General features: G+C 37.3%; 1 protein-coding gene across 1 annotated transcript; it reads left to right on the top strand.

Annotated features, from left to right (window-relative positions):
• The first annotated feature begins 13702 nt into the window (after positions 1 to 13702).
• On the top strand, positions 13703 to 14635 carry LOC100475278 (olfactory receptor 4C11). Its single transcript, XM_002929977.2, has one exon. It carries the CDS (start codon positions 13703 to 13705, stop codon positions 14633 to 14635), a length of 933 nt encoding a protein of 310 aa, XP_002930023.2.
• The last annotated feature ends 476 nt before the right edge of the window (positions 14636 to 15111 follow it).

Below are 15111 nucleotides of genomic sequence, written 5' to 3'. Positions count from 1 at the left end.
AAAATTCTTATGTGCCCACAGTAATGTGATGGATATGTTCATATAAGTTTCCTCAATCAAGTCTTATAACACGTGGGATATGAACATGATCAATCTCACTTTATAGATGATGAAGCAAGGATGTAAGGTGCCAAGAAATGTACCCTGGATAAAACAAGTTGCAAGTGCAAAAGGCAAGATTGCAATTAGTCTCTCTGACAGTCAAACCAATACAGTCCACTTAACCACTGTGGTAGTCATCTTCAACATTGTGCAGAAAAATCTGGGGACCCATGCTTGTAAGGGGATTGGAAAGGGAAGAAATGGAGCTACATAAGAACCACAGTAAACAGAAGTCTAACTTAATTTTAAAAGCAGAGATTCATGGCTTCACAATAATTCCCAGACTGGGACCAGTTTATAGACTCCAAATCTTGAATAAAGGGGAAATTGGATCCCCTTGAGGAATGACTCTGGGACATTGCAAATATGTATATATTAATCTTTCCCTCAGCCTTCCCCATAGGAAACCTATCACATTCTATCAGTCAAATTATGTATAGGAGAAAAGAAAATAAGCAGAATTTCAAGAACTCCTGGACACATTGACCTGAAACTGATTCCAGAAAACCCCAAACAATATTGTGATCCACCAGTCAGAGCAGGAGCTTACAGAGGAAAGTAGTCATTGTAGTTTTAGCTCAGGCCTACTTTGCATTGGGTCCAGTAGGTCAGTGAACTCATCCTAAGTTTACTTCCCCAGTTCCAGAATGCATAATTTGAATAGACATACTTTGCAACTGGCAGAATGCCCTCATTGGTTCCCTGACATGTGGACTGAGGGCTATTATGATGAAAAAACAAGTGGAAGCCTCTAGAACTGCCTCTACTTAGGGAAATAGTAGACCAAAGGCAATACCACATCCCTTGATATATCATAGAGATTAGAGCCACTATCAAGGACGTGAAAGATACAGAGGTAGTGATTCCCACAATATACACATTTACCTCACTTATCTGTCCTCTGCAGAAGGTACACGGATCTTAGGGAACGACAGTGGATACTTATAAGCTTAATCAGGTGGAGACTCCCTGAATTGTAAGTGCTATAGCTGATGTGGTTTCTTTGCTTGAACAAATAACAGATTTTCTGGTACCTGCTATGCAGCCTGATCTTTGGTAGGTGCTCTAAACTTCCTGTCAGTAAGGCCCATCAGAGGCAGTTTGATTTCAGCTGAAAAGGCCAACGATATACCTTTTGTGCCCTACCTCATGGGTGTGCCAATTCTCCAGCACTATGTCATAATTTAGTTCATAAGGACCTTGATTGTCTTTTATTCTAGAAGATATCCATACTGGTCCATCAGATTGATGACATTATTCTAAGTGTATCTAGTGATAAAGACATAACTTTTTTAGATTTATTGGTATGACATTGTGTGTCAGAGGATGGAAAATAAATACAATTAAAATTCAGGAACCTGAAGCTCAGTGAATTTTCCAGTGTCCAAAATTATAGAGTGTATCAAAAATATCGCTTTTGAAGGAAAAATACAATAAGAAAGGAACAGAGAGGGAGACAAACAATAAGACACTCTAAATATAGAGGACATACTGAGGGATGCTGGAGGGGAGGTGGGTTGGGTGATGGGGTAATTGGGTGATGGACATTAAGGAGGATGCTTGATATAATGAGCCCTGGGTGTTATGTGCAACTGATGAATCACTAAATTCTATCCCAAAATTAATACTACACTGTATGTGAGTTAATTTGAACTTAAATAAAACAAAACAATATATATCCATTAAAGGTAAAGGATACCTTGGTCTGTCTATCTCCTCCAACACCAAAAAGATGCACAATACTCAGAAGGCCCCTTTGGACTGGGAAAGCAATGTGTTCTACATTTGGGCGTTTTACTCTGGCCTATTTATTGAGTAACTCAAAAAGATACAGATGTAGTGAAAGGAAGGAGCACATGCACCCCACTGTTCATGGCAACGATGTCCAGAATAGCCAAACTGTGGAAGGAGACAAGATGCCCTTCAAAGGATGAATGGATAAAAAAGATATGGTTCATACAATGGAATGTTAATCAGTCATAGGAAAAGATGAATATCTACCATTAAATCGACATGGATGGAACTGGATGGTATTATGCTAAGTGAAATAAGTCAATCGCAGGAATACTGTTATCATATGGTTTAACTCATACGTGGAACATAAGGAATAGGGCTGAGGACAAGAGGGGTGGGGGGGATCGGAATGGGAAGGAATAAGAGAAGGAGACAAACCATATGAGACACTTGACACCAGGAAACAAACTGAGGGTTGAGGAAAGAGAGGTGTGTGTGGGTATAGGGTAACTGGGTGATGGGCATTAAGGGGGGCACCTGATGTGATGAGCACTGGGTGTTATACTGAACTGATGAATCGCTGAACATTATATCAAAAACCAATGACATACTATACCTTGTCTAATTAAATTTAAATTAAAACAAATTTTAAAAAGAAAATAATAGGGGCGCCTGGGTGGCACAGCGGTTAAGCGTCTGCCTTCGGCTCAGGGCGTGATCCCGGCGTTATGGGATCGAAGCCCCACGTCAGGCTCCTCTGCTATGAGCCTGCCTCTTCCTCCTCCCACTCCCCCTGCTTGTGTTCCCTCTCTCGCTGGCTGTCTCTATCTCTGTCGAATNTTTTTTTTTTTTTGTGGAAAAAAAAAAAAAAAAATTTAAAAAAAAAAAAAAAAAAAAAAAAAAATAAAAAGAAAATAATAAATCTACTAGACTGTGTGGAGCTTAGAAAAAAGAAAAGGCTCTACCACAGGTCCAGGCTGTGGCCCAAGCTTCTAATCCACATGGTTGTTAGGATTCAGCATATCCTATGCCTCATATGTCAATGGAAGAAAGGGATGCTGTTGGAGGCTTTGGCAGTCCTCTATATATGAATTGCAGTGCAGGGCCTCTGGATTTTGGAGCAAAGTCCTGCCATCCTCTACAGACAATTACTCTCATTTTGAGAAAAGCCTCTTGGCCTAGTACTGGCTTTAGTAGAGACTAAACACTTAAACATGGGCCATCAAGTTTCTGTGAAACCAGACCTGCTCATGATGAACTTGGTGTTTTCGGACCCATAGAGCCATAGAGTTGGATGTGCAAAGCAGCTCTCCATTATGGAATAGAATAGTCTCCTTTTAGATATGGTTTTGCTTTCTTTCTTTCTTCTTCTTTTTTTTTTTGATCAGGTTTTTATTGAATTTATAGATCAGTTTGGGAAGAAATGACACATTCATTCTATTGAACCTTCCAATATGCGAATATATGCTTGTGCTCTTGGGCTTTTTCTCTCTCATCGTCTTTCATGTTTCTAATGGTATTTTGTAATTTTATCCCCAGAGGTCTTGCACATCTTTTATTAGATGTACTTTATTCCTGTGAATTTGCTGCTGTTATAAATGATAACAATAAAATTTTTTTCATTTCTGATTCATTGCTGGTTAAGTTTAATAATATATTGACAGATAATTCACTTATTTCAGTAATTTATGATAGATTGTTTTGGATTACCTACTTTTAAAATTGTATCATTTACAAGTAATAAGTTTTGTATTTCATTTCCAGTCCTTATATCTCTCACTTCCATCGTTATAGTTATCTGAAGTTCAGAAGCAGATGTTCCACCTTCTGACATTATGTCAGAAGATCAGTGGCAGCCTAATGCTACATACAACACAATGTCTGTGTCATTCACCTCAGTTCATCTCATCACGAGGGCATTGTATCATCTCACAACCAAAAGGAAGAAGAGGGAGTAAGTACAATCAAGTATTTTGAGAGAGCGAGAGACCATATTCAGAGAACTTGTTAAAGTATATTGATGAAATTTTTCTATTTTATTATTATTATTGTTAATCCCTTAAGATGACTAATTTATAAATTAAACTTTATCACAGGTATGCATTTATAGAAAAAATTGTATATATAGGGTTCAGTACTATCCATGCTTTTAGGCATCCACTGGGGGTCTTGAATCACATACGGAGGGACTACATTATAGATGATCTGCCCCAAGCAGGCACCTAAGAAAAAGTTACATAAAGAAGTGCCCAAATGCTCAGATTCCCCACTTTTGCTATGATGCCTTCACTCTCTCAGCCTGCGCCCAAGGCCTTGTGGGGAGTTCACTATGATCAAGGGACAGAAGAAAAGTTTTAGTCCTGATGTACAGAAAATTCTGCAGGGATTGTGGGTACAGCTCAACAATGAATGGATAGAGCACTGCAGCATCAGTATGAAAAATCCATGAATGTCAGTGGTGAATGAAATGCTTTCAATGGGTAGGACTTGAAGCAGTTCATCTGGGGTTCACTTTCTTGGAAGGCGAAATGGCTGGATGTACAAAATATACTGATTCATGGATTTTAGCCAAATGTTTGGCTGAATAATCAGGGAGTTGGAAAAAACAAACAAACAAACAAATGAAAACATGATTGGAAAATTGGTAACAAGAAAATTTGAGGAAGAGGCATGTTTCCATACCTTTCTGAATGAGTAAAAACACAAAAAGATATTTATGCTCATTGTGAATGCCCACCAAAGACTGATCAATAGTGGATTTTAAGAATCAGGTGGAAAGGATGACACCATTTGTGCATAGCAGTCAGCCTTTTTCAGCCACACCTGTCATTACCCAATGGGCTCATGAACAACGTGGTCATGGTTGCAAGACATGGAGGTTGTGCACAAACCCAACAACATAGACTTCCACCCACTAAAGCTACCCTGGGCAATGACCACTGCTAAGTGCCAACTCAGGAGACACAACATGAAGTCCCCAGTATGGCAGCATTCTTTGGCATGATCAGTCTGCATGCAGGTTCATTACATTGGAACTCTTCCATCATGAAAAGGTAGTATTTTGTTCTTACTGCCATAGACCCTTCCTTTGGATATGAATTTTGCATTTCCTGCATGCAATGCTGCTGCCAAAGCTGCCATTTATGGACTTAGAGAATTTTTTATCTAACTTCGTAGTGTTTCACACAGCATTGCTTCTGATCAACAATCTTACTTCACAACAAATGAAGTGCTACGATGATCCCATGCTCAAGGAATTCACTGGCCTCATTATATTTCTCACCCCACTGAAAGAATGGACCTAATAAAATGGTGGAATGACCTTTTGCAGAATTTGCTATACTATGGTCTAGGTAGCAATACCTCCCATGGTTGGAGCAAGAGTCTTCAGTTCTCTGGAAGGCCATATATGCTCTGAATCAGCATCCATTACATGTTGCTGTTCCTCCCATAGCCACGTCCTGTAATCAAAGGATAGAAGTGGGGGAGACAACATGCATTATTACCCTTAATGACCCACTAGCAAAAGTTTTGCTTCCTGTTCCCGTTTACTTATGTTCTTCTTGCTTCCAGGTCTGCATTCCACAGGGAGAAATGCTTCCAGCATGAGACACAAAAAGATTATATTGAAAAGAGTGTTGAGACTTCTGCCAGACCACTTTGGGCAGCTGATGCCTTTAAATCAATAGGCAAAGAAGTAAGCTGCTGTGCTGGCTGGGGTGACTGATTTTGGCAACCAAGGGGAAATTGGACTATTGCTCCACAATGGAGGTTAAGGAGGAGTATATCTAAAGAACAGGAGATCCCATAGAACCACACTTAGTATCACCATGCTCTGTGATTAAGGTCAATGGAAAACTACAACAACCCAATCCAGGAAGAACTACTAATCACCCACACCCTTCAGTAATGAAGGTTTGTGTCACCCCACCAGCTAAATACCACACCCAGAGTCAGTGCTTGCTGAAGGCACATGAATACAGAATGAGTAACAGAAGAAAGTAATTAAAATTAATCATGACTGTTAGAAAAATGAAGACTGTAATGATTGTATTTGCTCCTTATATTATGAATATCTTTGTGTGTGAATATATATATTTATATAATATCTTTGTTTTCTTCCCTTTCTTATTACCTTATCAAGAAACTGAAGATATATTGAATATCTGCCATAGCATTTTGGTATTTTTATTTTCCATAATAGTATTTAACTTACTGAATATCAAGGGGAAAGTAAAAATCACCCAAAATATTTACCTTTCCTTCCTCTGCAAGTTTTAATGCATTTTCAGTTGTACGCAGGATAGCGGTATGACGTTAGGTGGAATTATGAACTTGCATTGTCTTTATTTAGAGATTAAGTATGGCTTGAGGATATGTGTATATGTGCTAAGTGGATAAGCAATAAACTTGTACTGGTTAATTATATGTTTTAACCTGCCTAGGTCACAGGGTGTTCAAATATTTGTTTGATTTTGACTCTTGTTTTAGGTTGTGGTTATGAGATTTTTCTGGAGGATATTAACTTTTGAATTGGTAGACTGAATAAAGCACATTGCTCTCACTAATGTAGGGGCCTCACCTAACTAAATGAAGGCCTGAAAATTACAAAAGGCTAACCTCCCCTGAGTAAGAGGAAATTTTCCTGCCTGAGAGCCTTCAAACTGAACCATTAGCTCTTCCTGTTTGATGGCTTGCACACTGACACATTAACTCTTCCTGATTCTACAGCAACCTCCTGCCTCTTCACCTGAACTGGGACATCAGCTCTTACTGGTTTATAGAGGTTTCTGGTGTTTAGACTCAAAATGGGACATTGGCTGTGCATATTTTGCTCTTGCCAATTCCATATACACGAAAGCCAATTCTTTTAAATGAATCTGTGTGTGTGTGTGTGTGTGTGTGTGTGTGTGTATGTGTGTACTCTGAAAGATTACAAATTTTTATGGACCAGGAGACTCTGTATTGTTTAGAAGTCAATGCTATCTCCCCTACGGACTCTAGGAAACAAACCAAGGGCTTCAGAGGGGAGGGGGGTGGGGGATTGGGACAGGCCAGTGATGGGTATTAAGCAGGGCACATATTGCATGGTACACTGGGTGTTATACACAAATAATGAATCATGGAACACTACATCAAAAACTAAGGATGTATTGTATGGTGACTAACATAATAAAAAAATATTTTAAAAATAAAAATAAAATAAAATAAAATAAAATTGAAAACCACTAAGCTAAAAAAAAGAAAAAGAAGTCATACTATCTCAAACACTACATATCTAATGTAACCCCTATAAAAATTCCAATGACAGGGGCGCCTGGGAGGCACAGTCCTTAAACTCTGCCTTTGGCTCAGGGCATGATCCCAGAGTCCTGGGATTGAGCCCCACATCAGGCTCCTCCTCCGCTAGGAGCCTGCTTCTTCCTCTCCCACTCCCCCTGCTTGTGTTCCTTCTCTCGCTGGCTGTCTCTCTGTCAAATAAATAAATAAAATCTTTTAAAAAAATTCCAATGACAAATTGGGAGTATATAGAAAAATCATCTGAAAGATTCATATGGAATCTCAAGGTATCTTTAGTCAAAAAAATTCTTGAAAAGAAGTTGGAGCTGCTGGATGGCTGAGTTGGTTTAGTGTCTGCCTTTTGCTCAGGTCATGATCTCAGGGTACTGGGATCAAGCCCAATGTCCTGCTCCCTGTTCTGGGGAGAGCCCACTTCTCCCTCTCCCTCTTCCTGCCACTCCCCTGCTTGTGTTTTCTCTCTCTTTCTCTGTGAAATAAATAAATTAATTAAAATCTTTAAAAAAAAGAAAAAGTTGTAGGTCTCACGCCTCCTGATTTTAAAACTTATTACAAAGCTACAGTAATCAAAACAGCATGATAATGGCATTAAGACAGGCACACAGACAAATGGAATAGATTGCAGAGCTCAGAAATGTACCATTACATATATGGTCACCTGACTTTCTACAAGTGTGTCAAGATCATCCAATAGGAAAATGATAGCTTTTTCAACAAGTAGTTTAGAAAAACTAGATATTCAAGTGCAAAAGAATGAAGGTATACCACTAACTACACCACCTACAAAATAAACTCAAAAGGATCAAAGACCTAAGTATAAGTATAAGAACAGTTTTAGCTCTTAAACTATAAAATGTTTAGAAGAAAATATACATGAAAAACGAATGCTTCAGGACATTAACTTAGAAAATAATTTCTTGAGTATGACACTAAAAACACAGGTAACAGGAGGAATAAATAAATAAATTGAACTACCTCAAAGTCAAATACTTCAATGCATCAAAGGTCATAATCAACAGAGTGAAAAGGCAATTCATGGAATTCATACAACTCAATATCAACAAAACACTTGAATAAACATTTCTCCAAAAAATATATACAAATGGGCAATGAGCACATGAAAAAACACCCAACATCACTAAACACACATGTGCACACTGTTCATAAGAATATAGAAATTGTGCAACTACTGTGAAAGACAGTATGACATTCTTCAGAAAGTTAACAATACAATGACCACAGGATCACAAATTTCCACTTCCAGGTGTATAGCAAAAGCACTGAAGGTGGGGACTGGAAGAGATATGTATACACTCATGTCCATATCAGCATTAGTCATGATGGCCAAAATGTGTAAGCAACCCAAGTGTCCATCAGCATATGAACAAACAAAGTGTGGTACACATACAACGGAATATTATTCAGCCTAGAAAAGGAAGGAATTTCTGAGCCATGTTACAACACAGGTACACTATGATGACATATTAAATGAAATAAGCCCTTTATGTTTAATAAACTTTATATTTTATAACAGGTTTATATTTACAGGGAAAGTGTGGAAAAAAGAGAGAGTTCCCATACACTCTGTGCCCAGTTTCCTGTTTCCATCTCACATAAAATAGTACATTAGTCACAAGTAATTCACTTCATGTGAACATATTACTGTTAACCAACAACCCTACTTTATTCAGACTACTTTCACTAATGCCATTTTTCTTCTCCAGAATCTCATCCAACATAATACATTAAACTCAGTTGTCATAGCTTCCTTAGTACCTCCAGACAGTGAGTTTCTCTGGATATTCTCTTAATTAATTAATTAATTAATTAATTATTACAAGTATGATTAACATAAGGCATTTTATTACTTTCAGGTGTGTAAAAAATGATTCAACAATTCTATAGCTTGCTCAGTGCCCATTACAATAATTCTGCTCAACTTTTCTTGCCTTTGATGAAACTGACAGTTCTGAGCAGAACTAGTCAGACATTTTAGATAAAAGCCTTCATTTGGGGTTTGTCTGATATCTTATTCAAGATTGGACTGGGGTTATGGGTTATGGGTTATTGGGAGAAAGGTCACAGAGGCAAAGTGCCATTTGCATCACATCATGCCAGTGGGTACACACTTTCAATGTGACTCATCACCATTGATGTTAACCTTGAGCACCACGTTGACGTAGTGTTTGCAACATTTCTCCTCTGTTAATTTACTTTTTTATGGGAGAATTTTCTATCATTCCCTTAATATTAGCTATTTATTAAACATTCAATATCATTATAGATGTGTACATTTTTTAAATTATGAGTTATATTTCAATTCAGTGTCATTTATTTTGCTCTTCAGTTGTTTCTAGCTTTTGGCAGTGGGGGCTCTTCCCATTGGCTCTTGTGTCCCTTTGGCATATTCTCATCACAGTGAATGTACCTGTGTGTGTGTGTGTGTGTGTGTGCACGTGTGTGTGTGTGTGTGTGTGTGCATATGTGTGTGTGTTAGCACTTCCTTACTTTCTAGAATTTAAAAAAATGTCTGGTTGGGGATCCTGGGTGGCTCAGTCCATTAAGCTTCTTCCTTCATGACCCCAAGGGTGCTGGGATTGAGTCCTGCATGGAGCTTCTTTCTCAGTGAGGAGCCTGCTTCTTCCTCTCCTGCCACTCCCCCTGCTTCTGCGCTCTCTCTATCAAATAAAAAAATAAAATCTTAAAAAAAAACACACACAACAAGATTTCCAGTTCATCTTGTGTATTCACTGCCCCAGGCCTAGAGTCAGTCATTTATTTAAAAAGTCCTAATTAATTTTCTTCTATAATGGTATCAGGAACCATGTCCTGGCCACTAGATCACTAGATAATCACTGTTTTTGTTTGTTTGGTTTGTTTTGTTTTTTATTCTAGCTAAAAGATGTCATTTATGGCCCCCAAAAACACCTTTAACTGCAAGAAAAGATCAACTTTCCCCCATCATATTTTAATACATATTGGAGATTAAGTTCTTTATTACATCTAACTCGTGCTTCCTAATTAAAAAGGGGAGGGGCACTTTAGGGAATGACCTTCCCCAGACTCCTATATTTTGCATCATTCATGTTTAAATACTCCTGCAGGAAAGGCAAAAGAGAAGCATTTCTCAGTGAACATTCCATGTGAGAGTTGATATCAGAAAGTGTGGGATGAATCCAGGACCAACTTCATCTTCTGACATGTAGGCGAGAACCTGAACTTCCATGTTAATAAAAGAGATCAGACAGAGTTTTAGAAACACTTTTTTTTTGTAATTCACACTTGAGAAAAGTGTGGCAAAGTTACCTTGAGAAGTGAAGAAGATGACTGACCCTCTCCCTCTTTGCATAAGCTCTTATCAAAACTGGTAAGATTTGTGTTGGGGATTAACATAACTGTATTTAATACTCAGAGAAAATTAATCTGATAAATGCCACAGTGTGTATCTAACACATAAAAGGTGTTTGTGGAAGGATAGAAAGTTTGGGGAATTTTCTAGAAGTGCATTACAATCTAAATGAGAAGATGGAATAAATGATATGCACAGTAGCTCCTGGTGGAGAGATAAGCAAATAGAAATTATATCTATTTCAGTTTTCCAGAAAATGCCCCAAGGAGATGACGATTTTACTTTGGATGGAGTAGGCTTCCCTTTTCAGCGATAACTGAGTATTGAATAGGACCGAACCTATTGGATTATATCAATAAGAAATTCTCTTATTTCATTCACTTTATGAATGCTTATTATTAAATATTTACTTTTTTTCACTGCTCAAATTCAGCAGTGAACAAAAATCCCTTTCCTTAGGTTGCTTTGTTCAAATGTATGCTACTCTTATATCTATTATTATGTGAACTATACAAATGGCTTAGTCTGTAACAGTATCACATAGATAGATGACAGATGATAGATGATAGATGATAGATAGATAGATAGATGGATAGATGATAGATAAATGATAGATGATAGATAGATGATAGATAGACAGATAGATAGATAGATAGATAGATAGATGATAGATGCTAGAAAGATGATAGATAGATAGATGATAGAAGATAGATAGATGATAGATAGATTATACATAGATAACAGTTAGATAGATATCTTTTTTTATAATACATAACTGTTAGAAACCACAGACAAGTTTTCATTCCTGTTTGCTGAGGAGTTGGATAAAGAGCATATCTGGCAAACTCCTAGGAGAGCAGAGGAAACGGTAGTGAATGGTGGTGTGCTTGGGCCATGATGTAGTAAAGAGCCTTGAGTCCAGAACTGCCTCTATAGCTGACTCACCCTCTTACCCAGACATTTAAAACTTACTCTGGCCCTGGGAATTTGCTGTTTCTGCAGCCAGTGTCAGAAGACTGTTGTTTATCATCCAGTAAAATGCCCGTACGATTACAAACCACCTACTACGAGAAGGTTTTAAAAACTTTATTTTTAATGCAGCATCATTATGACATATTTGCAACTACCAAAGGGAATATTTTAAAAGGTAAGTCATCCACCTAACTTTGACTCCAAGAATACAATTTTCCCACCCTGAGGGCACAAATATTATGCTATCTTGGTACTCTCTTAAATATAATTAATATGAGTCCGTGTGTGTGATGTATATTATTCTGCTGTTAATGAAAGCATTACCAACCTCAGCACACAGTCCTGAATTCTATCACCTTACAACATATTTTAGAAACCATTACATATATACCCACTTCCTTTTTATTGATGATTGCATAAAATACCATCCCTGATTCATTTAGTTTCCTTCTGATGGCATTGAAGTGATTTCTTACCTTTTGCCAATATGGAAAGGATGCTGTGATTGTCTTTGTGCCTGTGAGTGAGATTCTTGCAGCGAATGGAATCACTAGACTTTTGTCTATGAGCCATTGAAATATCATCAATGCTGAAAATCACTCCCTGAGAGATTGCATCCCCTTGAGCTCCTACCAAGAATGTGTGGGATCAATTTTTTCCCACATCATTTTCAGCTATGTTTATTAAGAGGCATTTATCAAAAAGGTCACTTTATTAATCTGACTGGTGAAAAGATACATAACTGGAATGTATTTTTCTATGAATGAAATTGATAATCTTTTGAATTATGTTTATTGAGAAGTTTCTTTTGGAGTCAGTTATTTTGCCCATTTTCATTTGCACTTGTTTCTTTTTAAAGATTTTGTTCTATTTATTTAGAGAGAGAGATAGCCAGAGCAGGGAAAGGGGCAGAGGGAGAGGGAGAGATAGAATCTTAAGCTGGCTCCACGCCCAGCATGATGGCCAGTGTGGGACTCAATCCCACAACACTGAGATCATGACCTGAGTGGAATCAAGAGTGGAATATTTATACGACTGAGACACCCAGGCACCCTATTCATTGTGTTTTTAAAGATTGATCTCTGAAATCCATTTATACTTAGAAAATTATGCTTTTGTCTTGAATACATGTTGTAAATGTACTTAAATGCCTTGGCACTTATGCATTTAATTGTGCTACTATATGGAAAATATATGTGATGAGGACAAAGTAGGTTGATTTCACTGTTTGGTAGATATAAATAAATATTAGTTCTCTTCTTTTTTCTATCTTCTCTTAGTTAAGTCAGGGTAGGGAACACTCAAGAAAACAGATTCCAAGAATTCTATTGAAAAGTTTCAGCAATGACTTGGAACTCCTTAGCTCATTTTCTAAATCCCTGATACTTAAAATAACATGAAATGTGAAATAATATTTTTACTTATGCCAAATGTTATATATTTACCCTTTATTTTATTCTCAGTCTCTCCTTGTGTCCTAGGAAAATATACTGAGACTCATTGATAGACTGAACTAGGTAAAGAATTTAACATTGGTCAACATAGTATAATTTTAAAAGTACAAATTTTTATCATAGGAGCTGAATTTAAAATCTAAACAACTAGAACTGATTGAGAGTTAAAGTAACAGGAAATAAACAGTCAAGCTAACAGATTTAAATAAATTTCACGATGGACTGGACCACTGCTAAAATAAGGTTTTTCACTTGTTCTCTCCTTCTCCCTCTCTCTTTTAGGTTTCATTAAAACACTATCAAATATTTCTATAACATTCCTTGAATGTTCAGAAAATTACTAGAAGATACTTCATAACTGATCAACCATGTTCAAATAAATTGAAAGTGCATTGTGTAAATCATGCATGAGTTTTCTCCATTTGGCTATGTTCTACCATAATTGGTCCTTGCTGTAAACCAAGAAAGATATTCGGCTCAGAAAGATACCATCTAATCCAATCCCATAAATTAATATTTATTATGCCTGAGGAATCAGGTACTCTTTCATTATCTACATATTTCTTTGCTTCAATTAGCAATCAGGTGAATAGATTGTGAATAAATTTTATGATTTGCACTTTATTCAGAAAAACAACAACAACAATAACACAGGGAAGATAAGGGATTACCCACTGGAAAGTGGCACATCCATGATCAAGCACATGGATTTGACCTCCAAGTATTCATTTCATAATATGTTTTTCTTTGCAGATTATTTTTAACCTGCGCTTTCTCCACTTTGCCTGAAAAAATGCAGCAAAATAACAGCATAACTGAGTTCATACTGTTAGGATTGACCCAAGATCCTAGAAAAAAGAAAATGGTATTTGTAATCTTCTTAATTTTTTATGTGGGAACCATGATAGGGAATTTGCTTATTATTGTGACCATCAAGTCCAGCCGGACACTTGGGAGCCCCATGTACTATTTCCTATTTTATTTGTCCCTTGCTGATTCCTGCTTTTCAACTACCACAGCCCCTAGACTAATTGTGGATTCAATCTCTGCAAAAAAAACCATATCCTACAATGAGTGCATGACTCAAGTCTTCGCACTACATTTATTTGGCTGCATGGAGATCTTTGTCCTTATTCTCATGGCTATTGATCGCTATGTGGCCATCTGTAAGCCCTTACATTATCCAACCATCATGAGAAGGCAGGTCTGCACCAACCTGATTATTCTTGCATGGATAGGGTCTTTTATCCATTCTATAGCCCAGATTATCTTGGCCTTGAGAATGCCTTTCTGTGGACCCAATTTGATTGATCATTACTGCTGTGATTTGCAGCCCTTGCTGGACCTTGCTTGCATGGACAAATACGTGATCAACCTACTGATGGTGTCTAACAGTGGGGCCATTTGCTCAAGCAGTTTTGTGATTCTGATGATCTCATACATTGTCATCTTGCATTCCCTGCGAAACCACAGTGCAGAAGGAAGGAAAAAGGCTCTCTCTACTTGCACTTCTCACATCATTGTAGTAGTCTTATTCTTTGGTCCATGTATATTCATATATACACGCCCCCCAACCACTTTCCCCATGGACAAGATGGTGACCATATTTTACACTATTGGGACCCCTTTTCTCAACCCACTCATCTACACACTGCGGAATGCAGAAGTAAAAAATGCCATGAAAAAGCTATGGCATATCAAAATTGCCTCAAAAAGCAAAAGGTGAATTGAGGGCTTTGGATCATTACATAATCTATACAGATATCAAAGATGATAGTATATCATGACTTGCATAACACACTCTCATATAATGCAGGTAATTTCCTTACTTTATTCTCTCTTTCTGCCTTCAAACTGGTCGCTTCTCTCATACCTCCAGTCTGGTGCTTTCTCTTCCTGGGGCTCAATTCTGACATTGCTGATTATAAAATACTCCTAAATCTCAGTCTATGCTCTGGTTTGATTAGGAGAAAGATATTTATACAATCACAACTGTTCTAACAGTGAACATACATAAGGAAAGAATAGTCTGTTCTCTATGATTTGTATTTCTTTCTATAGAAAATTTCAAATAAGGTATTTTGCTTTCTCTTGAACACATTCAGAGCAAAGGAACTAACTTTGTGTGTAAAGAAATCCTATTCATTATATCATTAGTTTATCTTAAAAAAGTTCTGTACTAGTGTATCAAAGTCCAAGACT

The sequence above is a fragment of the Ailuropoda melanoleuca genome, chromosome 16, assembly GCF_002007445.2.
Source record: "Ailuropoda melanoleuca isolate Jingjing chromosome 16, ASM200744v2, whole genome shotgun sequence".
In the NCBI taxonomy this organism is placed as follows: Eukaryota; Metazoa; Chordata; class Mammalia; order Carnivora; family Ursidae; genus Ailuropoda; species Ailuropoda melanoleuca.
This window is presented reverse-complemented; position numbering and strand designations above follow the sequence as displayed.

What these genes read in the sequence shown, in the direction of transcription:
- LOC100475278 (XM_002929977.2), top strand. Translation starts at nt 13,703, where the DNA reads ATGCAGCAAAATAACAGCATAACTGAGTTCATACTGTTAGGATTGACC.